General features: G+C 43.6%; 2 protein-coding genes across 2 annotated transcripts in view; one reads left to right on the forward strand and one right to left on the reverse strand.

Moving 5' to 3' along the window:
* Positions 1-4,545: 4,545 nt before the first annotated feature.
* On the reverse strand, positions 4,546-5,931 carry LOC117442277 (nuclear factor 7, brain-like). Its single transcript, XM_034078279.2, has one exon. It carries the CDS (start codon positions 5,917-5,919, stop codon positions 4,546-4,548), a length of 1,374 nt encoding a protein of 457 aa, XP_033934170.1. The 5' UTR covers positions 5,920-5,931.
* A 15,882-nt stretch (positions 5,932-21,813) lies between these two features.
* gdf5 (growth differentiation factor 5) overlaps positions 21,814-27,614 on the forward strand; it is a 7,457-nt gene continuing 1,656 nt past the window's right edge. The window contains exons 1-2 of the mRNA XM_034078277.1: positions 21,814-22,768; positions 24,316-24,440. Coding sequence (XP_033934168.1) covers positions 22,168-22,768; positions 24,316-24,440 — 726 coding nt within the window. The 5' untranslated portion in view covers positions 21,814-22,167. The remainder of the gene's footprint in view (positions 22,769-24,315; positions 24,441-27,614) is intronic.

Consider the following 27,614-nt stretch of genomic DNA (forward strand, 5'->3'; position numbering starts at 1 on the left):
CCCGACTCTGGCCAGGAACAAGGGCTCTGCAAATAGTAAAAATACCTGCTGCTCCCCTTTATTTACAAGGTCAGTCAGTTTGGCTCTTCTTCTAACAACTCTCCCCCAGGTTCACTTACATCTTGTCATTTCAAGACATAAGAATTCACCCCACATTCCATGTTTATCAAATATATACTGTTCATACCAGCACCCTTTCCTGTGGCATTACTTACTCTGTGTCTCTTTGTCCAGATACTTTTACCTTCTCCGCCAGCCATGTCCATCCGTCTTGCTCACCTACCATCTCCGTGCCTCTTCTCCCTCCTGACGATACCACCTGGCAGGATTCCTGGAAATACCACAACCACTGCTCTCAGCCATCGCTCCCATGTTGGGATCCCCCCAATGTCCCGCCTCCGTCCCTGAAAAGCCTGAGATGACTCTGCCCTGCTTCCTGTACCTATTATAGCCCAGAACGACTCACCTCTGATTTAATTTCTTTCTGCGTTTGCATATTGGGATTCAGGTGAGTCACTCATTAGGACCCGCAACACACGCTATCACCTGGATAGGTAGGTAGGTAGAAACAGCAGGGAAAGATTCAGTTGCTAAATCAACAATATGATATAAAGTCTTAACGCAAACTGACACGTTCGGCTTAAATAGAAAAACAATATGATTAAGAGCAGAAATCATCTATTGGAAGCTCAATAAAAAACACTTATCATCGTTTCTTTATTACACCAGTAAGACACATTTACATTATAGACACATTGCACATATCTATATCATTTCGTATGTTTATATTGTCTGAATTGTCTGTCAGGTTTGGGGAAAATAGGACCCAAGTGCAGTTAAAAAATACAAAAAAAGGTTTGTTAACAAAATGCGAGCTTTATTATAAAAAGCCGAAGCCATGAAAAAACAAGAAACTAATTAACAGAAATAAAACCGGGGAGCACGACAAACAGGAACAAACTTACATACGGGAACAGGCAGGAGACACGGGCGAGCATGGGTGACAGGGACATGAAATGACGACGAACAGACCTGGAGCACAGGGGAAGACAAGACTAAATACACAGAAGGGTAATCACAGGACAAGACACAGCTGGCAGGGGAGTAGAAACACAAGGGCAACAGGTGAACACACTCAGACAATTAGACACACCAGGGAAACAAACGACAGGGAGAGGGACCAGACATTATCCAAAGAGGAAAACATTTCAAAACAAAGGTGGAAAACATAAATCCAAAACCATGACATTGTCAACAAAACAAACATGTAAAACATTGTTTTAATGCACTAGAATGATTTTTAGAATTGTAACAAACCCCAACCCTAACCTGACCTGATGGTGATCCTTCATAGTATTCACCATCATATAACCATATTCTCCATAATCCAGACCGTATGTCTCCCTTCCTCTGGACAGACTCTGCTAACACACCCAGTCCCCACTATGCACTGTCTGTAACCTGGACGTCCCAGCTGTGAGTCCCTGAGTCAAAGCCCTCAGAGCCCAGGACAGACCAGCTATCATCAAACCTCTCTGGATTATCAGGAAGTTCCTGTCTCTCTCCTCGTCTCACTCGGGTCAGATCTTCAGACAGGATGAGTCTTGGATGAGCAGTGTTTGGGTCCAGGATGACAGGAGAGTAGGACACCATGTCCTTCATCTTGCTCCAGATGTTGAAGCTGAGGTTGCCCAGGTGTTTGGCCTGGTCTCTCAGAGCTCCTGAGAACAGCTGTGGAGCCTCCAGCAGGGGGCGCTGCAGCCTCTCCACTGCAGCCTTGTAATTGTGCAGGAAGCATAGTGAAAATCTTACTTTGAAGGTTAATTATTCAATTTCTGAGACTTTGTAAGTGAACAACAAAGGCACAGTGAATAACTACTGCAAAATCCACAATAAAACAACCAACAATAACTTTATATAAAAGACCCATTAACACTAATGACATTGCCATGAGCATTACAAATGATAAAACTCCTGTTACTTTGGGGACAGAAAGCAGACCCAGAAGACTTAAGAGTATTTTGAAATCAATTCCTTGACAGACAGGAAGTCAGTGGAAAGACCTCAGAACTGGAGAGATGTGATCCACTTTCTTAGGGTTAGTGAGGCTTCGAGCAGCAGCGTTCTGAATACGTTCTGACACATCCAGTTATTGAGTTGTTCGATGGATTTACTCAGTGATTGAATTGGAGTATAGTCTCCTGGTGAAATGGTTATGTAAATGTGTGTTTCGTCTGCATAGCTATGGTAGCTTATTTTGTTGTTTATAATGATCTGAGCCAGCATGTAGATTTTAAAGAGAAGAGGCCCCAAGATGGAGCCTTGAGGAACCCCACATCATGTTTATAGTTTAAAAAATAAAGTAAAAATCTTATTTTTGAAGGTTAATTATTCAATTTATGAAACGTTGTAAGTGAACAACAAAGGAACAGTGAATAACTACTGGGAAATCCACAATATAACAACAAACACAAACTTCATATAGGACCCATCTACACTAATGACATTGCCATGAGCATTGAAAATGATTAAACTCCAGTTACGTTCAGTTTTTTTTATATATATAATATGTATTTATTTTATTTCTGTTACTTTTTATTTGTGAAAATGTTATATTTGTTTTAATTGTTAGTTTCTATATATAGTTTCTTTATATACCAACATTTATATATGTAGAGTTGTTTTACTTATTTTCTGATGTTTATTTCTTATTTTTTGAAGGTAAAAAAGCAGAGATATATTGAGTTCTTAAATCCACAATATTATTAAAGTCTCAATCCAAACTGAGACGTCCTACGTAAATACAATGACTACATGACGAACATCAGAAATTGGAAAATGGAAACTGAATAAAAACACTTCAACATACAGAATCACGTTTTCTTTATTATATCACATAGAAAAATATACATTATACATATTTCAGATAATTGTATATATTTTATGAATTGTAAACATCCCATGAATCAAAAACAAACTTTGATTTGATATATATATATTATTTTTTTTTTTGGATCCCATCAGCTTCCACACATTTAGGGTAAGGGTGTGTCACGACTACACACACAGGTCAAAAATAATCAATAAAATGTTATATGAAGTTTTGATAAAAAAGGATTAACAAACCAATCATTAGGATCAGAAACTAAATAAAATATTAACATGGAAAGATACAGGTCTGATTTTGGTTGGTGTTTGTGGTATCTATTGCATATAGTATTCAATAAGACCCTCTCTATGGCACCCCATACTCTGCATACTTACTCTCCAACAATATTGCATGTTTTCCTTTTTCGAAAAGTTCCATGCCTCCAATCTGATGGTTTTATTAAATGACATTAAAACACAATCAACCATCATTAAATCTACCGTTGGACACCAATACAGCTTTTACAACGGCCTGAAGACACCATCAGTCTTTATATCCAGCAATGAATCTACACTTTGGACTGACACACAGCCCGGGATACATGTGAGGAAACAGCATTTAGCAGAGGTCTGACAAAGCCTCAACATATACTGTTTTATTACCGTTTCCATACTAGTTTTGTTGGGTTGTTACACAAATCATAATTACCTCTTTGACATCTACATCTTATTTTGCTTAGAGGAAATCACCTGGTTAACTATCTATTCAGGATTCTTTCAAAAAGCGTTATTTGACAAGATTACTTTTTAACACATTACACATTTAATATTTAATCTTCACCCAATTAATGTATACAAGAACTGTGCTGCCCACCAGCTGCTAACAGCTAACAGCTAACGTTAGCTAACGGATTTGTTATCAGAAAAAAATGCACGCTTGTCGAAGATCTCTGTTAGTCTCTAGAAACAAACGTCAATTTGTTCACACCTGAATAAGACCATTGCTATAAGATGATTTGTTTAATGTTTCTACGTCAAAACATTAGCTTCGCATCACAGTTTTTCTCTAGTCACACTTTTGGGTCACCAGCTCTAGATCCACATTCGTCCCAAATCTGCACTGGAGTCACTCTGAGTATGAACGTGAAACAGCTGTGATGGAGGAAGTCAGTGCGGTGTTAGACCTCATAATAACTTGGTGTGACTCTTCTGACGACAAATATAGTTTAAAGTAGCCTTTGTACAGAGGTAGCAGCCATTGCAGCACTAAAAGCCAAGCTCAAAACTGAAGTCAACTGCATACCAACTTACAATGAAACTAAGCACACTATTCTTATTCGCCTCCATGTTTACTATCATATGAGAACATTCATATTGCTTTTCTGCACAGTTTCACACTGATATAAGACTATAACTCATTTTAATTTTACGAGCTAAAACAATTAAATCCAACCTGGGCAATGAATCCGATTTGAGCATTTCATTTGTGAAGATAGCAATTATTCAATTACTTTACATATTATGGGTAAAAAATAGTAAATATAGCGTAAACTGAATAACAAAACGAATAGAAAAACAGGGACTCAAAAATAGACATTTGTGGAGAATATGAGACTTATGCAGTAAGACCCTGAATCCATCCTTTAAGAGATACAGATATAATGATCCTGTTTATCTCTACCTGCTCTGATCCACTGTCACACACACCTTCAGTGGTAATATCTTCACTTTACTTCCAGTGGCAATGTATGGAAACATCCGCTCAGTGAAAGTGTGTGTGAAGGTGTGTATGTGTGTGTTAGTGTCAGGATCAGAGAACGACAACTTTCCTCTGTTCCAGTCCAGATGCACTCTGACCCTCTGGAGCTCCTTCTTCAGGCGGAGATGAGTGTTTCGATATGGTGGTGAATATGCTAAGTATTTACCTTCATAGAAACGTATTCTCCATAATCCAGACTCTATGTCTCCCTTCCTCTGGACAGACTCTGCTAACACACCCACTTCCAACCATGTTCTGTCTGTAACCTGGACGTCCCAGCTGTGAGTCCCTGAGTCAAAGCCCTCAGAGCCCAGGACAGAGAGGCTATTATCAAACCTCTCTGGATTATCAGGAAGTTCCTGTTCCTCTCCTCGTCTCACTCTGGTCAGATCTTCAGACAGGAGGAGTGATGGACTAGCAGTGTTTGGGTCCAGGAGGACAGGAGAGTAGGACACCATGTCCTTCATCTTGCTCCAGATGTTGAAGCTGAGGTTGCCCAGGTGTTTGGCCTGGTCTATCAGAGCTCCTGAGGGCAGCTGTGGATCCTCCAGCAGGGGGCGCTGCAGCCTCTCCACTGTAGCCTTGTAGTTGAGCAGGAAGGAGACGTCTTCAGCTCTCAGCTCCTCCTCTGTGGCTCTGACTGTGTGTGAAAGAGCTGCTATCTCTCTGCTCACAGCCTCCACCTTCCTCCTCTTCTGCTCCTCTTCCTCCCTCAGTGCAGCCATCCTGGCCTCCTCTTCCTCTTCTAGAAACTGGTGAAGCTTCTTGAACTGCTCCTTAATCTGTGTCTCTGTGCGTTGAGCCTGGACCTTCAGGTGTCCTGCTGTTAGATCAAACTTCACTTTAACTTCTTCAAAGAGCTCCAGTTTCTCCTGAAAGGGCTGCAGAGCTTCCTGGAGCTCCTCTCGGAGATCCTGAGCAGCTTCATCCATGGGTCTGAATCTGTGGTTGGTGTGTGCTCTTGAATCTCTGCAGACGAGACACACTGGCTGCTGATGGTCCAGACAGAAGAGTCTGAGTCTCTCAGAGTGCAGACTGCAGAGAGCCTCTGGAGGCCTCTGACCTCTCTCCAGTAAGAAGGCCTCACACAGGTTCTTCAACACCAGGTTACAGGGAGGTTCTATCTCTGAATGTTTTCTCTTACAGACTGGACACTCTCGCGATGGCTTCTCTCTCCACCAGGTCTGCAGACAGGCTTTACAGAAGCTGTGGCTACAGGACAGAACAACAGGATCTCTAAAGACGTCCTTACAGACCGGACAGCAGAGCTCTTCCTCTAACCTGGAAGCCATGTTGTCTCAGAGTGAAGCTGAAACACAGCAGAGAGGAAGTGCAGTCAGTCTCTCTCCCCTCCCCCTCCTCCACTGACTTCTCTCTGAGTGATGTTTGGAGACTCACCTTCAGGGTCACCTTGTCTGAATAAATATATTGAACAACTAAGGGTTGCTTTGCAGGATTGATTGCTTACTTAGCCCTATATCAGTATGTGGCATGAATAATAATCACACATCAGTCATATTTGTTATGAATAGCCATTTATTAAATAGTAAAGCAATGGTAGTCCCAAAAACAGTTCCTGTCGTCAGAAAAGCACAAACGGACGTCACACTTGCTGCGTTGTGTGTTTGTGTACCTGTACCTGTAAATGACTTCCTCTTTGATATCTGGACCAGAACAATCAGTAGTGGGACTGATACAATCTTTTTTCAGCCAGCGATATCTGTCACGGGGGTGTGTTTATTTGGTTGGGGCTCGATGTCCACCTAATCACTGACTGGGCGGTCATTGGGTTGTTGGTGTTCTTTGTCCGCTCGTCCACAGACAGCTTCATCTGCCTCTTCTTCACTCATAGCAGTGTCACTGTCCTCTGATTCCATCTCAACATCACTTTCTGAACACACTGAATCCAGGACCTCTCTTTGCTGCTGGCATTCTGAAATGGAAAAATTAATTAATAAATATGTATCAATAATACATATGCTTATTATATTGTAATAGATTACCTGAAGGAATAGATAGGGTGGTGGGACAAGTGTTCATTCTGTCTGGCTTAGCCTGTTATCATACTAAAAGGAACAACCCGGTATCACGGAAAGACGTGAACATGTGATGATTTACCATGCTGGGAGACGTGAAGATGTCACGATTTCGTCCCTTCAAACATGACAGTTACACAGTATTGTTAACATGGCCCAACCAGTGGAGATATACCCGGAAATGCCAAGCATATGCTACCCCGACGGTCGGTTGTTATTGTCAATATTAATATAATAATGATTTATTTTTTAATAGTCTAGTTTCGCCGATTTTCTTGTTGCCCCAGCTGGTCGACGCCTCTTTTAGCAGAAACCAAGGCTTCCTGTCTGTGCTCCCTCCTACCTGATTACCTGATTGTGTTCACCTGGTGCCCCTGTGTGTTCTCCTCCCTCCTCGCCTGTGTCTTGTTTGTTTCATTAGTCCTCTGTGAATTTAGGTTCTGCTTCTTCTGTTAGTCTTTGTGAGATCCTTGTTTGTTGTTGACTGTGTTCACGGGGGAGAGAAAAAAAGTGGAATAGTGCAATACGAGTCTATATACAACTAACTGGCAGTGGGTGGAAATGTCAGTTGTCTCATCCGCCTGACTAGCTAGATAATTCGCATTTTTTACTTCCTCCAGAATGTAATCTTTACAAACTGACAACATGCAATCCAAAAGTTTGTTTTGCACCGTCTTTGAGGTGCCTTTGAAAACGTTAGCCGTTTTAAGGTGCTCCTGCAACACGCCACTAGATCAACTAAACCCCGAAAAACGCCGGGGTTGTCGGATCCGTCAGTCCCGTTGTGGCCACGCAAAGCCAGGTCAAAGCCCCCACAAAATGTCACACAATCAATTATTTTCGACAAGACGTGCCTGTTCTTGTCCACTTCTTCATTGTGCTTTTTCACAGCAATCCTGTACCCTTGATCCAGCTGCCTCGCTATGTTCAACCCAGTCTCACGGCATTTCGTGTTATAGTCACAACATTGAATCTATTGATTCGTGTTCACCAACACGATTTCCCCCTTTTTTCGTGTCACACAGAACGATTTTAAAAGCAATGTATTTGTATTGGTAGTATGTTTTCGTGCCTGCACCACGTCTTTTAGTCCGGTCAGGTCTTGGAAGACCAGAAGCTGTGTGGTTCATTAAAACATCTTCTTACTCAATATCAAGCCACGATTATTGTTTTTATTTTACATCGTATAATGTCTGACTTTTTTGTCATCTGTGAGGAAAAGAAATGGCTCAGAGCCTCAAAATACTGAAATCTGTATTTTTTTAAAATCTTTTTTTCCTTCTAATTTGTTATTCTTTTCTAAATAACACACTGTTATTTACTCAACAATAACACACAATTATCATTGTTTTTATTTATTTGTTTGATTCCATAATCTCAGGCTTTTTTGACGTCCGTCAGGAACTGAATTTAAAAATAAAAATAACCGGAAACAGACGTAGGCCTATATGGGACATTTCGAGCATCATTGTGATACACAGCCACTGAACTGATTACCCAAGATCCTCAGCTATGGTTTAAGCTCGGTGATTGAATGTTTTAGCCGTAATGCACGTTGGGATATGGTGTTAATGCGATATGTAATCCGAAAAACAAGTCTTCAAGCTCTGGGATTGGATGTTGGAGTGGCAGTGCACCAAGGTTACGCCGAGCGTCAAACACCTCTTTGAAATGGAACGAAACCACGGCAGACTATCCAAAACTGGACTTGAACGCCCCCCCCCAGAACTACACATGCTGGCTATTGTGTTTCGCAACATGTTCTCTATGGCACGTCTCTACTGGGAATTGTAGTTTTGAAAGACGTTTTCATTTTCCCCAAAATTAGAAGTTGACAGTATTAAACTGTGTACAGCCCTGGAGGCTTAGGCGATAGGAAACAAATTGATGTGTACAAATTTAAAACATATAATTAATAAATGTGTGAAAATCGCTTGTGTCCATGATGCGCAGCATTAAGATATACCCACATGACAGCTCGTTGTTACTCTGTAATTCTACTCCACTACAATTCAGAGGTTAACCTGGTATTTTTACTCCACTACATTTATTTGAGTTACTTTGCAGATTCTGATTAATGATGTGGAATATAATGTAAACAGCCCTTAAATCAGGCTTCAGTTACACCTGAGTACAATTCAGGGAAGGTGATTGTCAAGTGCCAACAATCAGGAGAGATATTTGACAGTTGGTGCTTGAGAAGACTAAACATTTATCTGCAGATTCCTATAAAGTATATTAATTACTCGTTATTCTCTACTAATAGTTAATTAAAGACTGTATATTATGGCTATTTTGCACATCCCTTTAAATATTTCAATATTTTCTAAGGTTTATTGACATATCATATACACAACTAATTCAATAGGCAAGGCAAGTTTATTTATATAGCACTTTTCTGTACGCGACAATTCAAAGTGCTTTAAAAAACAAATTAAAAGACTTTTTTGGAATAAATACTAATATTATATAATGACATTTTACAACAGGCATTACAAAGCAAAGATAATAAAATATTCGAAATAAACACCACAGGTATACAATACATGTTTAAAAGGCATTCTGTAGTTTGAATATGATCATCTCAATTAAAAGTAGTGGCAAAGAGATATGTTTTTAGTCTCGATTTAAAAATAGTAAGCGTTTCTGCATGATTTGGGTAGTTTATTCCAGAGTGTCGGGGCATAATAGCTAAATGCTGCCTCTCCATGTTTTGTTGTTACTCTCGGAACCGATAGCAGACCCGTCCCAGAAGACCTGAGGCACCTTGATGGCTCGTAATTATGTAGGAGTTCAACAATATACTTTGGTCCTAAACCATGTAATGATTTAAAAACTAGCAATGGTACTTTAAAATAAATTATGTGGCCGACTGGAAGCCAATGTAGAGATTTCAGAACTGGACTGATGTGATTTTTGTGAGCCCTGTGAATACACTATTGCAGTAGTTGAGTCTACTGAAAATAAAAGCATGGACAAGCTTTTCTAAGTCCTGTGACATTAGTTTTTTAATCCTCAATATATTCTTCAGGTGATAATAAGCAGACCTAATGACTGTTGTAATGTGGCTGTTGAAATTCAGGTCTGAGTCCATCACTACACCCAGATTTCTGGCTTTATTAGTGGTTTTGTAGTCTGCCGACTGAAGCTCTGCGATTACTTTTAGTCGGTCCTTCTTTGCTCCAAAAACAATGATTTCAGTTTTTTGTTTGTTCAGTTGGAGAAAGTTCTGAGTCATCCAGTCAGTGATGTGTTCAATGCACTTGCTCAGTGTTCTAATCGGAGAATAGTCTCCTGGTGTGATTTTAAAATAAATCTGGGTGTCGTTTGCATAGATGTGATAGCATCACTCTTTTTAATAATTTCAGCCAGAGGTAGCATATACATATTAAAAAGCAAAGGTCCTAAAATGGAGCCTTGAGGAACCCCGCATGACATATTTGTCAAAGTTGATGTGTAGTTGCCTATTGAGACAAAGCTTGTTCTGTGCTTTAAGTAGATACTAAACCAATTTAGAGCTGTTCCTGAAACTCCCACCCAGTTTTCTAGACGGTCTAGCAATATGTTGTGGTCAACAGTATCAAAGGCATAGAAATTCTGGAGCTACTGACACTGGGGGGTTTGTTAGTCTGTCAACGGTAGCAAACAAGGCACGTGAGTTGTTTTTATTTTTGGTAATGATGTCCTGATTATAGACGCAGAGTCTCTGTTTATATATTTCGAAGTAAACTTGGAGATTTGTTTTTCTCCACCTGCGTTCAGCTTTTCTACACTCAGTTTTTGCTGTTCTCACAGTCATGGCTTTTCTCCATGGAGATTTTTTTCTTGCTAGATACTTCCTTTATTTTAATGGGAGCAATGGTATCCATGACATTTGTTATTTTAGAATTAAAATGATCAACTAGCTCATTTACTGAGAAGTTAGCAAAATCTGAGCAAACATTTCCTCTGTATTTTCAGTTAAGTGACGTCTAGTGGTTACCTCTTTCTTAACAGTTGTATGGACGGTAATAGAGCTCTCAAAGTAAACACAGGAATGGTCGGAGAGTGCAACATCAGTCACCACAAGCTTAGCGATGTTCAGACCCTTTGATACAATTAAGTCCAGAGTGTGCCCCTTATTGTGCGTCGGACCCTTGACATGCTGAGTCAGTCCAAAATTGTCGATAACACAAAACAGTTCTTTAGCCCCTCTGTCCTGAGGGTTGTCAACATGGATGTTAAAATCACCAACAATGACTAGGCGGTCAAAGTCAATACACACTATAGACAGCAGTTCAGTAAAATCATCTAAAAAGCTTGCACAGTATTTGGATGGTCTGTAGATGTTTAGGAAAAGAGCTCGAGAGGAGCATTTCAGCTGAAGGGCCACATATTCAAAAGAAGCAACGTTTCCATACATAGTCTGCTTACATTGAAATAAATCATTAAACAAAATAGCTACTCCACCCCCTTGCCTGACTCATACAACTAAAGTTGGGAGGAGTTGATTCTCTAAGAACAGCTGCACTGTTGTTTTGGTCTAACCAAGTTTCAGTTAAAAACATACAATCCAGATTGTGCTGGGTGATAACATAATTGATTAAAAATGATTTACCTGCTAAAGACCTGACATTTAATAGAGCCAGTTTAAATGTGTTTGATATACTATCACTCTGACCGCCCGTGATAGACCGTGGAGCACGCGGAACTTCTGTTAAATTCGACAAACTCAAACAGATCCTTTTGGACTTTCTTTTTCCAACCTGAGTCACCAACCTTCTGTGTATGTTGGTTAAAACAGAAATGGGTCGCTGTACTGGCATAGAAGCCTCTGGTCGTTGGGTGGCGCCAGAGAGCGAGATGGCAGGCGTCAGCGGCATCGACGATGAAGAAAAGTTTCTAGCAGTGGAAACGGTGGCCTGAGATGACACCGCTGGAAAGGGGGGCGTGTGTAAATGGAGTGTAAATAGTCAGGGAGACGTCTGAACAGCGTGCTGCATGTTAGCCGCTAGCATGCGGCTACCCAACCTGCTGGGGTGGATTCCATCAGTGTTGAATAACGTGCTTTAACCACTAGATGGTGCACACAAGGTGCACACAGCCATAATAACTTTATATTATTAGTGTAGGAGACTTGTGTATGTATAACATCTGAAGATGTGTAGTTTTATTCATGTTTTCACATAATTTTACAGGATATTGCTATTTCTCATGTTTTACTTCTAATATCTGATTTGTAAAAATCACAGACAGAAAGGCATAGGCTATCCGTCATTTAATGGTAAGCTATTGAAATTGTGATTCCATAGTTGTGTCTCCCATCACCCAAATCCCCTGACTATTCTTTCAACTCAGTATTTACATTCTGACATTCAAAGAAAATCAGTAATATTACAATGCCGTTATGTGATGACTTTCAAAGAGAAAAGCAAGTACACTCGGAATAAAGTATTATTTTCTTTTTTTAAAAATGTTTTTCGGATTTCATATCACAGAAACACCATATCCCAACGTGCATTGCGGTTAAACAATCCAATCCCCGAGCTTCTAGCTGAGGATCTTGGGTAATCAGTTCAGTGGGTGTGTGGTGTGTATCGCAATGATGCTCGAAATGTCCCTTATAGGCCTACGTCTGTTCCCGGTGACTTTATTTTGAAATTCAGTTCCTGAGGAACGGCTAAATAGCCAGAGATGATAGAATTAAACGAATAAATAAAAACAAGGATAATTGTGTGTTATTGTTGAGTAAATAACAGTGTGTTATTTAGAAAATAATTACAAATTAGAAGGATTATTTTCCTCACAGACGGCAAAGAAAGTCAGACATTATACGATTTAAAATAAAAACAATAATCGTGGCTTGATATTGAGTAAGAACATGTTTTTATGAAACCCACAGCTTCCGGTCTTCCACGACCCGACCGGACAAAAAGAGGTGCTGCAGGCACGAAACATACTACCAATAGAAATACATTGCTTTTAAAATCGTTCTGTGTGACACGAAAAAAAGGGGGAAATCGTGTTGGTGAACACGAATCAATAGATTACATGTTGTGACTATAACACGAAATGCCGTGAGACTGGGTTTCTCTGTTAGCTTTGCCTTGCATGGCTAGCTTAACGCCACTTGTCATGTGTGTCTTCGTGCACTCGTGCTTTTTAATTTTTTCGGACAAATGCTTCATATAAAGTGTCACAGTCCACGGGCACGGGCAGATAGTATCTGTCCCCGGCTGTTTGAAGAGTACAGTAAGCATGGGAAACAAAAGAAAGTGTTTACCTGGTTGCATACAGCTAGCCAAGCCTTTTTGGTGTACCAGCTACGTGAGAAGCCTCATTGATAACTCTTGGTTTTTTCACAAGCTTGCTGCGATATAGACAAACCAGGCGGGTTGGTCCGGTCCAAGGTCTTTAACCAACAATTTCTCTCCCAAACTTCTCCTTTCGAAAGGATTGGATAACAGCGCTTGGACGGAATTGGGTGGGGGCCGAGGTCCAGAGTATCCAGAAGTACCTTTCCCCATCAGCCATCCTCATCAACTACCTTGGAGTCACCTTGGATACTCCGAACAACTCACAGACTGCCTTGGGAATTGTCGCCCTTTGACCATCAGATCGGACTACGCTGATTGGCTGAAATTATGTTTGGCCTGCATAGTTTTCAGGTAGCAACAGTCAGCAATTGGTTGGCTGCTGCCCTTACTTGGGCTCTTTTCTTAGCGCCCAAGACAAGAGAGGTAATCTAGTAGCTCATCAAATATCCCGCAGTTGAACAGTTATGAATATGTGCCAGTCATAACCTTACGTTAGCTTATTTAGTTTGGGGGCGGGGGGTGTCACGTGTCAATTGAGTCGTCCCTTATAGATACTATCTCTTTACGTATGCACACACACACCATTTTGAATTGCGCCGTCCCTTATATACACTATCTCTTTACGTCTCCCTGCCACCTACAGGTTCTAATAAGGATTTAAAGAAACGTTTTAATCTGATATTCAAAGAACCTTTTTAGGTTGTTTATTTTTTCAAAACAATTTTTATTTTTATTTATCCTTTATTTATCCAGGAATGTCCCATTGAGATACAAGATCTCTTCTTCCAGGGAGTCCTGACCAACACGGCACACAACAAGTTTCAACATAAAACAAGGGCATTAAACAAAAAAACATACAATTCAAATATAAATACAGAAGGCCATTTGTGCAGTGGCAAGAAGCATAATCACATCAGCAATAGCATCAGGTCAAACAGCTACATGTTTCATGAAGGGCTAATCGTAGCATACCTTTAAAAGCATTTACATCAGGAAGCGCCTCTAGACAAAGTTTTACTTGCAGCGTATTCCATAAAAAGGGAGCATAGTGGGAGAATGCAGCTTTACCAAGCTCTGACTGCATAAAAGGAACATTTAAAAGCATCCCATTTGCTGCTCGTCTGGTATTAAAAAAGCAAGTATAAAAGGACAGAAGTCTGGAGATATATAAGGGCAGCTTACCTTAAAATCAACATGTGTGACTGTCTTCTTTGGTACAGAGAGGACCATCCTAAGGACTGATACAAATCATGTTCCAAGGTTTAAGGTTAACTAAGACATAGCGTTTTAACTGCAACATTCAGAGGATGTTTTGAGGATGTTATTGAGGCCTGAGATGACAGAACGTTCTTTTATAATACGTTCCTTTAATGTGATGTGTTAACAAAGGTGGAACGTTTTGCCTGCAACATTCTAAGGATGTGTTTTGGACGTTGTTGGGAAACACATTAAAGACGTTCTTTATAAAACGTTCCCTCAATGTTACATGATAACAAATGAAGAACATTCTCCAAGAAACATTCTGAACATGTTTTCAGGATGTTATTCTTTCTTTATAAAACGTTCCTGTGATGGCAAATATTAACACGGCCATGGTCAACGTCAGATTTATTTCTAGAGCGCTTTAAAATACAAACGTGTTGCTTTTGTTTGAAAAGGATGTTTTAAAAAAATCTGATGTCACCACATTTTGCACGTAATTCATGATGAGCTGGAAGCAGATATTGCATGTTTGCGGTGGCATGTGTTCCCAGCGAGACATGTTTGCTACCACTCATTGTTCGAGGAATGTCTTCAGCGGGACGTTTTATTTTGGTTCCCAGAATGTTCTTCTGAAAGGTAGGACAACGTTCTTTAAAAACTTTCTTAACATTTTTGGTGATACCTTTCTTAAGATGTATGAGCGCATTGAGACATCGAATAGGACGTATAAAAACAAATTTGCACGCCAATATTCACTCACATGCTCTTATAACCACACTAAGGCATGTCGGCCCAGTGTTCATAATATCATGTGTAAAATATCAGAAAAATAATCACACTTTTTTCTGACTATAAAGGTTGTGTCTCATAGGTAGGCTCTAGCTGTTGGATGAGCTATCTGGCCGTGTGTGTGAGGGCTGCGTATCAACAGTGTCCGCTGTTTATGCATGTTGGATACAAATCGTTATCGCACCCTTTAGATTTGAGACCGACAGACATAGAGGAACGGACCGACTGTCACCGCGCGTCCCTGAAACCCCTGTTAGTGTTTGCATGTGTTTGTTTCTACTGTGTGGGTGTTTCTCAATCTCGAGGATACTGGCTTGGTAGTCGCATACTTCCAAGTCACTTCCTTCAAAAACGAAGCAAGTATGCTCTCAAGCCACGGCTTGTGAACGAAGAAGAATGGAACAGCCTAACAAGTGTGCCACTCTCTCTTAACGGTTTCAACACAAACTGGACCGAAAATAAATACCTCACGATGTCTATCTAGTTATGAACTTGCTTTACTTTCAGGAACACATTTTTGTTGATAACAAATGTAACAAAGTCACATATTTACCAACACATGTTCTACGCCACGACATACTTACATTTCAATGTGTGCTGCGTCGGTTCAGCCATTCTCCGCAAGGGTTTTTGAAATTGGTCCGTGCGCAAAGCATTGTGGGGATTTTAAGGACGTAAAGTCTACCCATGTGCAGCCTCGAAATTTCCCCCAAACCAAGGACACGGCCTCGTGGAATTCAAGTATGCTGGAGATTGGAACAGTCCTTCGGCGGCACTCAATGACGTAGCATCCTTGAAATATTGGCTTGGAAGCCAGAATCCTCGAGATTGAGAAACGGCCAACATCTCTCTCTTCCCTGCCGGCTGGTCTGCTCGACACGGCTGGGAGCAATCTCCAATCAACCACACCTGCAACCTGCTCATCAGCCACACGATGAAAGCCTGCAGCCTGCACTCAGTCCCTGCCGGATTGTTGCCGTGAACGGTTTGCTGCGGCCGCTCTAGCTTTTTGCCAGCATATTCTTTGACAACTTTGCCTGCTTTTGCCTCACACTCATTTGTCTGTCTCTCCCAGGAGGAATCCAAGGCCTTCCACACTCCCAAGACCAGCCAGGCCTCTCTACCCACCCCACATGGCAGCTGCTGCCATGACCAACCTCCACTCCCTGCTCCCCTTTTCTGATAAACAAATGTTTCACCAGCTGATTCTGATTCTGGGTCCCCTGCAGTACACGTGACACCGACAGTGACTTGAAGCTGCTGGTCACATGTAAAAAAAAAACAATACCTCTGATAAATCGGAACGATAAAGCACGTTATCCTACTCTAAAATAATAACATTCTGGCAACATAAACAAATCTAACTTGCAGCTCAAAACGTTTTAAGAATAGTAGGGCATAATGTTCTAGCAATGTCATCAAAAACATTTAAAGAAAGTTATCACCAAGCATTTTAAGAACGTTTTTAGAGAACGTAATCCTACCTTTCAGAAGAACATTCTGGGAACCAAAAGACGGTGAATGGTAACATTCTCAGAATGTTTTTAGAACCAAAGATTTCTAGCTGTGTCGCGTCTCGAGACCTGGGAGATTAAAAGTTATCAAAATCGCAACTTTTCACGTAACGGCGTTGTCGCTATGCGGCGGCCATTTTCAAGTTTGCTCGTTGCTAGGCGATCCCACACCATGGAACACGATGATGTCATAATTCCAACTGACATGCTCCGAACGCCGCCAAACGTCACACGATGGTTAACACTGCGGCCCTGAACAGCTCTACGTTAAATCTGAGGTTTCATAATGTGCCGTTTCCATGGCAATACAACACGATTTCGCTTTAACTGCAATGGACACAGTCCGATCGCCATCAAACTTCACATGTATATCACCGGTCTATGCCTCAACAGCTCTACGCCAAATCGGAAGTCTCATTATATGCCGTTTCCATGGCAACAGATCCCTCGCCATGAAACATGATGTTGTCATAACTCCACGGAACATTTTAGAAACGCCACCAGACTTCAGATTATCATTAACACTCCGGCCCTGAACAGCTCTACACCAATTATTGGGTGTAGTCATATGTCGTTTCCTTGGAAACGCATTCCTCGCCATAAAAAACAGCATGTGAAACATACGGGGAATTAACAGAGAGGGTTGATGAAGCTTAAAGCTGATGCCTACCGGCTGCTTTCACTGGATATGTCATTAAACCTCCAGCATACAGATATGAAGTGGCTTTTCTCTCGCACCAACTTCAGGCAAAACGCTCGAATAGCAAAGTTGTACGTCTAACTTTCATTGTGTATGATGATCTGATGTTTATAGAGCATTACATGTGCTATAAACTCAAATTAAAGCCAAACACAGTTGATTCTCAGACTTGCGGTTCCTAATGTGTTTTGGCCCCAATTATCTGCACATAAAGTCAGTCTGTCGTGGTCTGGGATACAATTACAGCTCCAAATTGAAAGGGCTGAGAGAAACACAACAGCGTACTGTGTGAAAGCAGCAGAGATGTATTACACGGCGCCGTAACGTACCATTAAATCAAACATGAATCTGTTACTGAGCCCCGCTACTTGGCCAGTCACTGTTACTCACATCCGTTAGCTGTTTAGCTGAGTTGACTGCATCAGGTTGATGTTATGTGATCCATGACAGCCTCATATTATCCAATCACTCCTGCTCGTCCATCATGCCCTCATACGCAGCTGAGAGGCTCCCGTTACAAACCACCAGAGACCCTCCTCCATGGCCAAAATCAAACCCAAGCTTCTCGGCTGCTAATCATTCGTAGCATGGGCTACGTTGAATTTATGACACTAAGCTGAAGCTTCAGGAATTCAACTGGCAAAGAGTTTAAGAATCTACCTCCAGCGAAATGTAGGAAACTAAGTGGAGAATGCAGATGTGGATGTTCTCAGGCCTGACTCTGCAACCAGTCTCCACTGAGCAAAGCAGCGACTTTATTTATTGAATTATTTATATAGAGTCATTGGTAAGGTGGCCTAAAGGTGCCAATGCGCTGAAATGGCCCTTAACATTCCCATTAGAAGAAACAGCATATTTGTAAGTGTTTCGTCAACATGCAGTACCGCTTTTTGGGATTTATAATCCCCGAACTTCACCAAGCGCTCCGGTCCCAGCTGTGTGCGTCACTCTTTAGTGTCCCCTGGTCTCCAGCTGTGTGCATCACTCTTTAGTGTCCCCTGGTCTCCAGCTGTGTGCGTCACTCTTTAGTGTCCCCTGGTCTCCAGCTGTGTGCGTCACTCTTTAGTGTCCCCTGGTCTCCAGCTGTGTGCGTCACTCTTTAGTGTCCCCTGACCTCCTGCTGTGTGCATCACTCTTTAGTGTCCCCTGGTCTCCAGCTGTGTGCGTCACTCTTTAGTGTCCCCTGGTCTCTAGCTGTGTGCATCACTTTTTAGTGTCCCCTGACCTCCTGCTGTGTGCATCACTCTTTAGTGTCCCCTGGTCTCCAGCTGTGTGTGTCACTCTTTAGTGTCCCCTGGTCTCCAGCTGTGTGCGTCACTCTTTAGTGTCCCCTGGTCTCCAGCTGTGTGCGTCACTCTTTAGTGTCCCCTGGTCTCCAGCTGTGTGCGTCACTCTTTAGTGTCCCCTGGTCTCCAGCTGTGTGCGTCACTCTTTAGTGTCCCCTGGTCTCCAGCTGTGTGCGTCACTCTTTAGTGTCCCCTGACCTCCTGCTGTGTGCATCACTCTTTAGTGTCCCCTGGTCTCCAGCTGTGTGCGTCACTCTTTAGTGTCCCCTGGTCTCCAGCTGTGTGCGTCACTCTTTAGTGTCCCCTGGTCTCCAGCTGTGTGCGTCACTCTTTAGTGTCCCCTGACCTCCTGCTGTGTGCATCACTCTTTAGTGTCCCCTGGTCTCCAGCTGTGTGCGTCACTCTTTAGTGTCCCCTGGTCTCTAGCTGTGTGCATCACTTTTTAGTGTCCCCTGACCTCCTGCTGTGTGCATCACTCTTTAGTGTCCCCTGGTCTCCAGCTGTGTGTGTCACTCTTTAGTGTCCCCTGGTCTCCAGCTGTGTGCGTCACTCTTTAGTGTCCCCTGGTCTCTAGCTGTGTGCGTCACTCTTTAATGTCCCCTGGTCTCCAGCTGTGTGCGTCACTCTTTAGTGTCCCCTGGTCTCCAGCTGTGTGCGTCACTCTTTAGTGTCCCCTGGTCTCCAGCTGTGTGCGTCACTCTTTAGTGTCCCCTGGTCTCCAGCTGTGTGCGTCACTCTTTAGTGTCCCCTGGTCTCCCAGCTGTGTGCGTTACTCTTTAGTGTCCCCTGTTCTCCAGCTGTGTGCGTCACTCTTTAGTGTCCCCTGGTCTCCCAGCTGTGTGCGTCACTCTTTAGTGTCCCCTGGTCTCCAGCTGTGTGCATCACTTTTTAGTGTCCCCTGGTCTCCCGTGTGCGTCACTCTTTAGTGTCCCCTGGTCTCCAGCTGTGTGCGTCACTCTTTAGTGTCCCCTGACCTCCTGCTGTGTGCATCACTGTTTAGTGTCCCCTGGTCTCCGAGCTGTGTGCGTCACTTTTTAGTGTCCCCTGGTCTCCAGCTGTGTGCGTCACTCTTTAGTGTCCCCTGACCTCCTGCTGTGTGCATCACTGTTTAGTGTCCCCTGGTCTCCGAGCTGTGTGCGTCACTTTTTAGTGTCCCCTGGTCTCCAGCTGTGTGCATCACTGTTTAGTGTCCCTTGGTCTCCGAGCTGTGTGCGTCACTTTTTAGTGTCCCCTGGTCTCCAGCTGTGTGCGTCACTGTTTAGTGTCCCCTGGTCTCCAGCTGTGTGCGTCACTCTTTAGTGTCCCCTGGTCTCCAGCTGTGTGCGTCACTCTTTAGTGTCCCCTGTTCTCCAGCTGTGTGCGTCACTCTTTAGTGTCCCCTGGTCTCCAGCTGTGTGCGTCACTCTTTAGTGTCCCCTGGTCTCCAGCTGTGTGCGTCACTCTTTAGTGTCCCCTGGTCTCCAGCTGTGTGCGTCACTCTTTAGTGTCCCCTGGTCTCCAGCTGTGTGCGTCACTGTTTAGTGTCCCCTTGTCTCCAGCTGTGTGCGTCACTCTTTAGTGTCCCCTGGTCTCCAGCTGTGTGCGTCACTCTTTAGTGTCCCCTGGTCTCCAGCTGTGTGCGTCACTCTTTAGTGTCCCCTGGTCTCCCAGCTGTGTGCATCACTCTTTAGTGTCCCCTGGTCTCCAGCTGTGTGCGTCACTCTTTAGTGTCCCCTGGTCTCCCAGCTGTGTGCGTCACTCTTTAGTGTCCCCTGGTCTCCCAGCTGTGTGCATCACTCTTTAGTGTCCCCTGGTCTCCAGCTGTGTGCGTCACTCTTTAGTGTCCCCTGGTCTCCCAGCTGTGTGCGTCACTCTTTAGTGTCCCCTGGTCTCCAGCTGTGTGCGTCACTCTTTAGTGTCCCCTGGCCTCCAGCTGTGTGCGTCACTCTTTAGTGTCCCCTGGTTTCACTCTTTAGTGTCCCCTGGTCTCCAGCTGTGTGCGTCACTCTTTAGTGTCCCCTGGCCTCCAGCTGTGTGCGTCACTCTTTAGTGTCCCCTGGTTTCACTCTTTAGTGTCCCCTGGTCTCCAGCTGTGTGGGTCACTCTTTAGTGTCCCCTGGTCTCCAGCTGTGTGCGTCACTCTTTAGTGTCCCCTGGTCTCCAGCTGTGTGCGTCACTCTTTAGTGTCCCCTGGTCTCCCAGCTGTGTGCGTCACTCTTTAGTGTCCCCTGGCCCCAGCGTGTTTCTCCTGATGGAAGAGTTCTTGTCGTACAGTTGTTCCCTGATGTTGAGCAAATGAAATCCTAAGGTTGATAGTACTGTCAGAAGAAAAACGCCACCATCAAGTATTTCACTAAAATGCCCCAAAAACAACATATTTAAATCCAATAATGACATTTACATTTAAAAAGAACTATAGTGGATTAAAACAGCTTGTAACTCAATTCAACCGTTATATTCATAAGATAATACAAAGCTAATTGTCCCGAGTGTCTTGGATTCATGACGATATTGAGGTTTTTTTAAGCAGTTCAATTTAAATATAAGGCTAGTTGGATATGCTAATGAACATCATGTTTCATTTCTTACGAGTTTCAGAAGTAATTCAAATGATCTCCAACCTTTATCAATCATCATAATGCAGTCACTGACATTGGCCAGAATGCAGAACAAGTACTTTTGGTACTTTGACTTCATTTTGATGCTATGCTCGTGTGTTATCAAGTGGGTGAAGATGTTTCTTTATTCGCATGTGCAGTACTTTGACTTGTTGCAGAGCATTCTTACAATGTAGTATTGCTACTTATACTTAGGTAACATATCTGAGAACTTCCTCTAGCTCTGATCATGGTATTAATTAAGTCTGTCTGAGTGTGTGTGTGTGTGTGTGTGTGTGTGTGTGTGTGTGTGTGTGTGTGTGTGTGTGTGTGTGTGTGTGTGTGTGTCTGCTCACTTCATATGACATAATGCAACGTTTTTTCCTGTGCTTTCTTCTGGGGGGTGTTTTGGGGTGTTTTGTGCCACTTAGTGTAACAGCTCGGGTGAGTCATTGGTGGAAAGAGGGGAGGCAGAAATATTGCTGTTAAATGACTCCGGACAGCATGACGTCACGGGGTAATTAAAACTGCTTGCTGGAATTCCGTTTCCAATTCCTGCGCTCAGGTTTGTTGGAGGATTTTTTTTTTGGAGCACCTGCAGGTTGGTGTGTGTGTGTGTGTGTGTGTGTGTGTGTGTGTGTGTGTGAAATATTTTCACTGGACGGAGTTCAAACTTTGTAGGGAAGGAGAAAAAAAGCGGAGGCAGCGGCATTACGCCATTCTTGGAAAAAAAAGTGGGATTTAAAGAAGTTTCTCTCCGGATCCGCAGCAGACTCGCGCCGCGGAGGCTTTACTGCAGGTCCACATGTCCTCCGCCTTCCTCTGGATGCCTGCTCTTACCCCACAGCCCGGAGCTGCACTATGGTTCCTGCGCAGGACGGCTGGGAGAATAAGGGTCTGCAGGACTTGTTTCTAATAACTCTGAGTCCACATCTTTGCTTTGACAACCGTTCACATGTCCACAGCGCACAGCCGGGAGAAGCTGTCCACGTTACCCTGAGAGGACACTCAGAGGATGAGAGAGTGGGGCAGAACAGGCCTGCTCCCTCTTCTTACTTTTAACCAAACTCATTTTTTATTTCTGAACATTTCTGCGCCTTATTACCATGACGGCCTGGCACCGCGCGACAGGGCTTTAGGATGAAAGTCGTGAAGCGAGTCTGTCTTCTGCTCAGCTGCTGGACTCTGCTCTTCCTGCATCCCGTCCTCGGGTCCCTCAGCAGACCGACAGGAGGAGGGAGAGCCGGCAGAACCCCAGCCGCAGGAAGGCAACCGGTGCTCGGGGTGTGGAAACCGTCCCCGGTGAGTCCTGCGAGGATTACGCGGATCCGTGCCGGTCCTCCGTTGATAAAAGGAGAGACGACTGGTATTAAAAGCAAAATTACAGCTCCTGCAGCGTCGCCTCCACGCAGTTCAGTGGTGCCGGTGAACCGCGCGGGCATCCCGGTGCGTAAAGAGCCCGTGCGTAAAGCTCCTGCCGCTCTGAGCGCACGTGCAGCGGGGAAAGGAGTCGGGACTGTAGCCGGTGCTGCTGCTGGCTCACCGGGGGAAAAGGTGGGGAAGGTTCCCGCTGCTCTCGTGCGCACTGGGACTCCGCAGAGAGCCGTGCAGCCGCTGGTCACCCCGCACGACTACATGCTGTCTCTGTACTGGTCCCTCTCCACCGGGGATCTGAACAGCAGCGCGCTGCACGAGGCCGGGCTGGCCAACACCATCACCAGCTTCGTGGACCGAGGACAAGGTAACCTCACTCTCTCTCGTTTCACACAGAACAAGACACAATATCATCAGAAAGCTGACTGTGCTCTCGACATGTTGCAGAGGGGTTCTTTGGCTACATGTGTACTTCTAATTGCATGGCCAACGGTTTCTGAATGTTAGCTTCCTTCGAGCAGGGGCATCTCGTACGGCAGCCCCTGACTCTATGACCGTGTGTGAAGGGGTGCATGTTACTCAGATCAGAATACCTTTAGTACCATAGAGGGGATATTCACATTGTTACAGCAGAAAAGAGCCACAGCTTAATGTTACCTAACAAGAAAGAAACAGAAATACACATCCTGTACCAGTCCTCTTTCTCCACAAACGGTTGCTCTGCATGTACTGCTGCTGTTTGAAGGTTTTATTTGTGCATTTATGGCTCTCTAAAATCCCAATTATTACCACAAACATTTCCTCCATCCAAAAACAATGGTAACTGTTGTGTAAGTAAATGTGGCTCAATGTAATACTTCTGTATGATCTGTGTTTGCACACGGACACACTGGGCAGAGCACCTCTGTACTCATTCTAACGTTATAACAGTACTATTTTCATTATATTGCGTTTAGCTTCTTCTCTCGGTGTCTTTGAATGCACCGCAATTACGAAAGAAAATTCCTCGTACGTGTAAACCTACTTTATAATAAAACAGATTCTGAAGCTGAAAAGCTCTTTCTGGTGATTTAACGTGCATGCAGTGGATTAAAGGAGGTGCAGCAGCAGAGGTCGCGTTAACCGAATATTTTTTAAATATGTTTTTAACAATGACGGACAAATCTGAAAGCAGTCCGTCAATTTGACGGATTAGAACAAACTCGGAACAGCGCCACAGTTTCCCGCAGCGAGGCTCCGGTGTTATGCCTGCCCTCCAAAAAGGAAATCATACCGTTTCCAAACCTAACTGTGCCGATCAGATCATTGAAATGTCTGTGAGTTTTGGCTTTACGCTACGCACGCTCCCGCGAGGTGCAGCAGCCATGCATAACACGGCGCATGTGAACTGCCCCCCCCCCCCCCCGTGACAGTTCACGAGCATGCTTTCCTCCCCGTCAGAGTTGTGTAAAGGCCGACGGGTAATTCTGGATTTTGACAGAAGTTAAGACCCTGTCCGTCAAAATGACGGGCAGGGGGAAAGTCTAGCGCAACCTCTGAGTAGCAGATCCAAACACCACCTTCTGCGTATTGCTCCTTGGGGTTGAAAGGGTTTGGGGCATTGATCACGCGACTCACTGCATAGAGGTGGCGATTCATCTCATCATGAATCAGGAAACTGACGAAGGACAGAAGAGGAGGAACTTCATGGATCCCACATGTTGTCACAAGGCAAAGCACGAGGTCAAACACACACAGGAACATCCATTCAAATGAACCTCAGACCGATACGAGTGCTGACCCGCTGCTATGGTTACACACAGAGAGCACGTGCCACTGGGCGCTGTGTGCCCGTCACAGAGGGCTCCACCCCTTTCAATAACATTAGTGTCTTCAGAATATGACATATACAAAATAAATGTGCATGCACTTTAGCAGACGAACAGACTGCGTGCCGCTGTGGCAAAGGAGGCGAGAGGGTGAGTGAAGAGGAGGTGATGAAGGGCACACTCAGGAGGAAGCAAGCAGTACATCCTCTCAATGTGTTCAGAGAGCGTGACGTAACAGAGGGGATGATGGGAAAAAAGACGACTCTGAGAAGTACTCAGTTCTTGAGTAAAAATAGAAGTACTCAGATATTGTGCTTGAGTAAAAGTAGAAGTACTCAGGTCTTGTACTTGAGTAAAAGTAGAAGTACTCAGGTCTTGTACTTGAGTAAAAGTAGAAGTACTCAGATATTGTACTTGAGTAAAAGTAGAAGTACTCAGATCTTGGACTTGAGTAAAAGTAGAAGTACTCAGATCTTGGACTTGAGTAAAAGTAGAAGTACTCAGATCTTGGACTTGAGTAAAAGTAGAAGTACTCAGATCTTGTACTTGAGTAAAAGTCGAAGTACTCAGGTCTTGTAGTAAAAGTAGAAGTACTCAGATCTTGTACTTGAGTACATTAGAAGTACTCAGGTCTTGTAGTAAAAGTAGAAGTACTCAGATCTTGTACTTGAGTAAAAGTCGAAGTACTCAGATCTTGTAGTAAAAGTAGAAGTACTCAGATCTTGTAGTTAAAGTAGAAGTACTCAGATCTTGTACTTGAGTAAAAGTAGAAGTACTCAGATATTGTACTTGAGTAAAAGTAGAAGTACTCAGATCTTGGACTTGAGTAAAAGTAGAAGTACTCAGATCTTGGACTTGAGTAAAAGTAGAAGTACTCAGATCTTGTACTTGAGTAAAAGTCGAAGTACTCAGGTCTTGTAGTAAAAGTAGAAGTACTCAGATCTTGTACTTGAGTAAATTAGAAGTACTCAGATATTGTAGTAAAAGTAGAAGTACTCAGATCTTGTACTTGAGTAAAAGTCTAAGTACTCAGGTCTTGTAGTAAAAGTAGAAGTACTCAGATCTTGTACTTGAGTAAAAGTCGAAGTACTCAGATCTTGTAGTAAAAGTAGAAGTACTCAGATCTTGTAGTTAAAGTAGAAGTACTCAGATCTTGTACTTGAGTAAAAGTAGAAGTACTCAGATCTTGTAGTAAAAGTAGAAGTACTCAGATCTTGTACTTGAGTAAAAGTCGAAGTACTCAGATCTTGTAGTTAAAGTAGAAGTACTCAGATCTTGTACTTGAGTAAAAGTAGAAGTACTCAGATCTTGGACTTGAGTAAAAGTAGATGTACTGAGATCTTGTACTTGAGTATAGTAGAAGTACTCAGATCTTGTACTTGAGTAAAAGTAGAAGTACTCAGATCTTGTAGTAAAAGTAGAAGTACTCAGATCTTGTACTTGAGTGAAAGTAGAAGTACCAGAGTGTAGGAATACTCTGTTACAGTGAAAGTCCTCATTCAAAATGTCCCTCAAGTGAAAGTAGAAAGTATTCTCATCTAAATATAGTGAAAGACAGTGAAAGTAGTCGTTGTGCAGATTGGTCCATTTCAGAATAATATCTATGATATGTTTTATAATGATTGATCATGAAAGTGTTCTCAGAGCTGGTGAAGGAGCAGCTAGTCTGAAGTACTTTGTAGACTGCAGGGTAGCTGGTGGAGGTGCAGCTAGTCTGAAGTACTTTGTAGACTGCAGGGTAGCTGGTGAAGGTGCAGCTAGTCTGAAGTACTTTGTAGACTGCAGGGTAGCTGGTGGAGGAGCAGCTAGTCTGAAGTACTTTGTAGACTGCAGGGTAGCTGGTGAAGGTGCAGCTAGTCTGAAGTACTTTGTAGACTGCAGGGTAGCTGGTGAAGGTGCAGCTAGTCTGAAGTACTTTGTAGACTGCAGGGTAGCTGGTGAAGGTGCAGCTAGTCTGAAGTACTTTGTAGACTGCAGGGTAGCTGGTGGAGGAGCAGCTAGTCTGAAGTACTTTGTAGACTGCAGGGTAGCTGGTGAAGGTGCAGCTAGTCTGAAGTACTTTGTAGACTGCAGGGTAGCTGGTGAAGGTGCAGCTAGTCTGAAGTACTTTGTAGACTGCAGGGTAGCTGGTGAAGGTGCAGCTAGTCTGAAGTACTTTGTAGGCTGCAGGGTAGCTGGTGGAGGTGCAGCTAGTCTGAAGTACTTTGTAGGCTGCAGGGTAGCTGGTGGAGGTGCAGCTAGTCTGAAGTACTTTGTAGGCTGCAGGGTAGCTGGTGGAGGTGCAGCTAGTCTGAAGTACTTTGTAGGCTGCAGGGTAGCTGGTGGAGGTGCAGCTAGTCTGAAGTACTTTGTAGACTGCAGGGTAGCTGGTGAAGGTGCAGCTAGTCTGAAGTACTTTGTAGACTGCAGGGTAGCTGGTGAAGGTGCAGCTAGTCTGAAGTACTTTGTAGACTGCAGGGTAGCTGGTGGAGGAGCAGCTAGTCTGAAGTACTTTGTAGACTGCAGGGTAGCTGGTGAAGGTGCAGCTAGTCTGAAGTACTTTGTAGACTGCAGGGTAGCTGGTGAAGGTGCAGCTAGTCTGAAGTACTTTGTAGACTGCAGGGTAGCTGGTGAAGGTGCAGCTAGTCTGAAGTACTTTGTAGACTGCAGGGTAGCTGGTGAAGGTGCAGCTAGTCTGAAGTACTTTGTAGGCTGCAGGGTAGCTGGTGGAGGTGCAGCTAGTCTGAAGTACTTTGTAGGCTGCAGGGTAGCTGGTGGAGGTGCAGCTAGTCTGAAGTACTTTGTAGGCTGCAGGGTAGCTGGTGGAGGTGCAGCTAGTCTGAAGTACTTTGTAGACTGCAGGGTAGCTGGTGAAGGTGCAGCTAGTCTGAAGTACTTTGTAGACTGCAGGGTAGCTGGTGAAGGTGCAGCTAGTCTGAAGTACTTTGTAGACTGCAGGGTAGCTGGTGAAGGTGCAGCTAGTCTGAAGTACTTTGTAGGCTGCAGGGTAGCTGGTGGAGGAGCAGCTAGTCTGAAGTACTTTGTAGACTGCAGGGTAGCTGGTGAAGGTGCAGCTAGTCTGAAGTACTTTGTAGGCTGCAGGGTAGCTGGTGGAGGTGCAGCTAGTCTGAAGTACTTTGTAGACTGCAGGGTAGCTGGTGGATTCCCTCCAGGTGGAACTGAAGGCTGATTGTGTTCTGAAGCTGCAGCGTGGTTCCTAATGGAAGTGTTCGTGGCTGTTGACGGCCACCCTAGTATTGCAATATAGAGAGAGGATTTTTAGTTTATGAGCCTCCCCTCATTGAAAAAAATAATATTCTAGTTTATTTTCTAACTATACTTCATCCTTCCTTCCCTTTTCTGCTTTATTAACTTCTTCAAATGGTCTGAAGGAAATCATCCATGCAACATGTGGCCAAATAGAGG

This window comes from Pseudochaenichthys georgianus, unplaced genomic scaffold (assembly GCF_902827115.2).
Source record: "Pseudochaenichthys georgianus unplaced genomic scaffold, fPseGeo1.2 scaffold_405_arrow_ctg1, whole genome shotgun sequence".
Classification (NCBI taxonomy): Eukaryota; Metazoa; Chordata; class Actinopteri; order Perciformes; family Channichthyidae; genus Pseudochaenichthys; species Pseudochaenichthys georgianus.